The 3,191-nt window shown below is 38.5% G+C and overlaps 1 protein-coding gene across 1 annotated transcript in view; it reads left to right on the top strand.

Moving 5' to 3' along the window:
* The window catches only part of LOC101848652 (mannan endo-1,4-beta-mannosidase), a gene marked incomplete at both ends in the record, with an annotated part of 7,114 nt that overhangs the window by 1,450 nt on the left and 2,473 nt on the right, over positions 1-3,191 (top strand). The window contains 3 exon segments of the mRNA XM_005095406.3: positions 316-445; positions 1,328-1,416; positions 2,394-2,547. Coding sequence (XP_005095463.3) covers positions 316-445; positions 1,328-1,416; positions 2,394-2,547 — 373 coding nt within the window.

A 3,191-nucleotide genomic window follows, 5' to 3' on the forward strand; every position in this document is an offset into this window, starting at 1 on the left:
AAGTAAGATAACAACATTCGAAATGGAATGTGTTAGAGAGCCTACAGACATTTATAAACCTCACGAGAAAGACAAGGTACAATTCCACTGCAGGTTGAATAATCAACAGTCGACTATCACTGAGACGTCGCAGAGGAAAGAAAAGAAAAAGTAGTAGTAGAAGTAGTAGTAGTAGTAGTAGTAGTAGTAGTAGTAGTAGTAGTAGTAGTAGTAGTTGCAGTAGTAGTAATAGTAGTAGTAGTTGTTGTTTATCTATATGAAATATTACAATTACAAGTGTTGTTATTAGAACAACTATCGTTTATTTCCTTTCAGCGACACTAAGAAACTACAGAGCTACATTGACATTGTGCTGAAGCCGCTGGCTACAAAGTTGAAAGGTCACAAGGCACTCGGAGCTTACGACATTTGCAACGAACCTGAAGGGATTCTCATCCGACATTCGGTGAGGTCAATTTTTTCTGTTTGCCCAATTCTCTGTGCATTAGAAGCACATGTTATATCAAGCTAAGCTAAAAGTTTTAACGTTTGAGGACAATCTTGCTTTTACTTTTCCTTTCTCTCTTAACTGTCACCGGTGGGTGTCGCGTGGAGTAGCAATTGTCTGTCAGATACCAGTTGAACCCAATGGCTGGGAGAATGGAAGGTCCGTTTGTGCACACAAATTATTTCTGAGTTTAGAGTCAACACTACAAAATGACAAGGGACAATTAGAATTCGAAGGTGAAATACTCTGAGTGGTTCTCTAAAATACGCCATGCTGGTTTCTTTCGAGATATGATAGTGGAGTTCCGCCCAACCCTCTCACTTTAACACAGGTTTCTTAATAAATTGAATCGGGTAAATGGTGATGTAAAGCAACTTTTTTCTCAATTAAGTAACTGTCTCCCCCCACCCAAACCAAACTACTACTGTCTAATCTTCTATTAATTAAAGGCATTATACATCGTAGACAATTTGTGCAACGTAACATTATCACAAACATTTATATTCAAAGTGACTGCAACAGAGTGGAATCTCAAGAAATAAATGTGCGTACATGTGGTGTGTGCGTTCTTTTGTACGTATTTTTATGTGGCTGTGAGAGAGAAAGAAAATGATAGAGAGGAGAGAGAGAGAGAGAGAGAGAGAGAGAGAGAGAGAGAGAGAGAGAGAGAGAGAGAGAGAGATGGTTGGTGGGGTATGGAGAGACTAACGGGGGGGGGGGAGGGAGGGTGAGGGAGAGCATGGAAAGGAGGACAGAGAGGATACAACAAGGAGGTAGTGACAAACAGCTTCGACTTAAAGCGACTATTTTCTCATCTTGTTCATGGATTCCCATGCACAGGTTGACACTGACCCTTGCTTTGACACGAGAGGTGTTAATTTTGGAATTGGCTGGCATGGCGCCTTCTTTGACTACAAGCATATGCTCAGGTAAGATAATGATATTATTTGTTGATATATCTGCTTGGGTCTCTGTAGTCTTCACTCATTGAGAATCGAACCTGTCCAAGACGACGACCAATTGTCGAGAAGAAAAGTCGTCATCTGAGATTCTGAGGTAGGTGATTATATTTGACAGTGTCAGTATGATCTAGGAAAAAACCCAAACAAAAACATGAAATGGGGTCGTTTGGTCAGCTTATTGTGTTAGGCGTGGTCTTTATAGCCGGTTTTGCTGTATTCATCCGATTATAAGCTCGTAACTCATTATTGAATTTGCATAGTTTTTTGTGTGTTTTTGAGGGATAATAATATTATGTTGCACTTTTTTTTTGTCTTATGGCTTCTGACTTTACCGATCTGTACGATTAGTTTTATACCTCAAAGCTAACCTCTATAGCTGACTGGGTCTTTCAGGTTATAATTTTTTTTGTTACTTCTAGTCTGTCTATCCACATTTCTGTCCCTTCCTACCTCTCTCATGTCAGTTTTTACTTTTAGTAAGAGTTTTACGATACTTTCAGCACAACAAGGTTTAAGAAACTGCAGAGGATTAGTCATACTACAAGAGATTAACATACACAGAAAAGAAGAAAAAGAGCTCAGTACGATAACTGTTTAATGAGAAAGAAAAAAAACACACCACGGGACATCAAAACTCCGCATACTGTCGAATGACAAAAATACGCATCAACAATACGTTTAATTTTACTTTCTCCCTATACCGTCAGGTAAATAAGGCAGAGGGCAGTTTACGCCACTCTTGCCTGTCCTTAGCCCCCTCCTCCAGACTTGGCACACCCAGACCCTGCAAAATTGCCTCATCCCTGATTGTGTCTCTGTAACTTTCAGTTTGTCTATTCATTTTTAGCTTTCCAGTTGGTCTCCAATACCATGCCTGATATGGCAGTCTTGTCTCTGGAAGAACAGATTAAAAAGTGCCCAGCCCCCTTTTTTTTCCTCCCCAGGTTCATTAACCTTCAATCTGCCGCCATCAAGTCTGTAGACCCGGGCGCGCTGGTCACAGTAGGAATCTGGGAGGGCAAAGTGATAACGGACAAGTTCAACATGGTCAACCGCTACTCAGACGACTGTCTCAGGAAGGCTGGAGGGAAAAAGGAGGTACATTTTATGTGTGGTATCGGGGTGAAATTAGCAGGTTCTCTTTAAATAAAATAATTAAATCGAGGAATCCGACATTTTCTTGACGTTGGGCCATTAAAAAAATGTATACAGATATTGTTTATTTTTCGCCAATACTTTTATTTGTCAATTAAAAATCATATCTTTGTATGAATTTAAAATGTTTTAAAATAATGTTTAAAGGTTTAAAACGACAAATTTTAATTTGTAGTTTCCAAGGACACTCAACCTTTAAACATTGCAAAACTTTGGAGGCCATTTTCTGGCTTATATTAAATTTGACACCAAGCAATCCTCACCTCTTTTTCCGACCGTTGGTAAATTAAACATTTTTTTAAAAGTTACCCAAGATTTTTATTTGCTAAATCAAAAATACACTTTGTATGTATGTATATTCGTACAATCGATCATAGGTATATAAAGGCACATTTGCAGTTCTCAAGGACACTCAATTTTCAGAATTACTTAACTTTGGAGACCATTCTTTGGATTAGTTTAACTCTGACAGCAATCAACCTAATCTGAGCTCCGTTGTAAATATTTCGATTTCTGTTCAAGATAGATATTTTTTTCACTTACGTCAAAACATTAGCAAACTTTAAAGTGATACCAATAAATCCATG

Source organism: Aplysia californica, unplaced genomic scaffold (genome assembly GCF_000002075.1).
Source record: "Aplysia californica isolate F4 #8 unplaced genomic scaffold, AplCal3.0 scaffold00103, whole genome shotgun sequence".
Taxonomy (NCBI): domain Eukaryota; kingdom Metazoa; phylum Mollusca; class Gastropoda; order Aplysiida; family Aplysiidae; genus Aplysia; species Aplysia californica.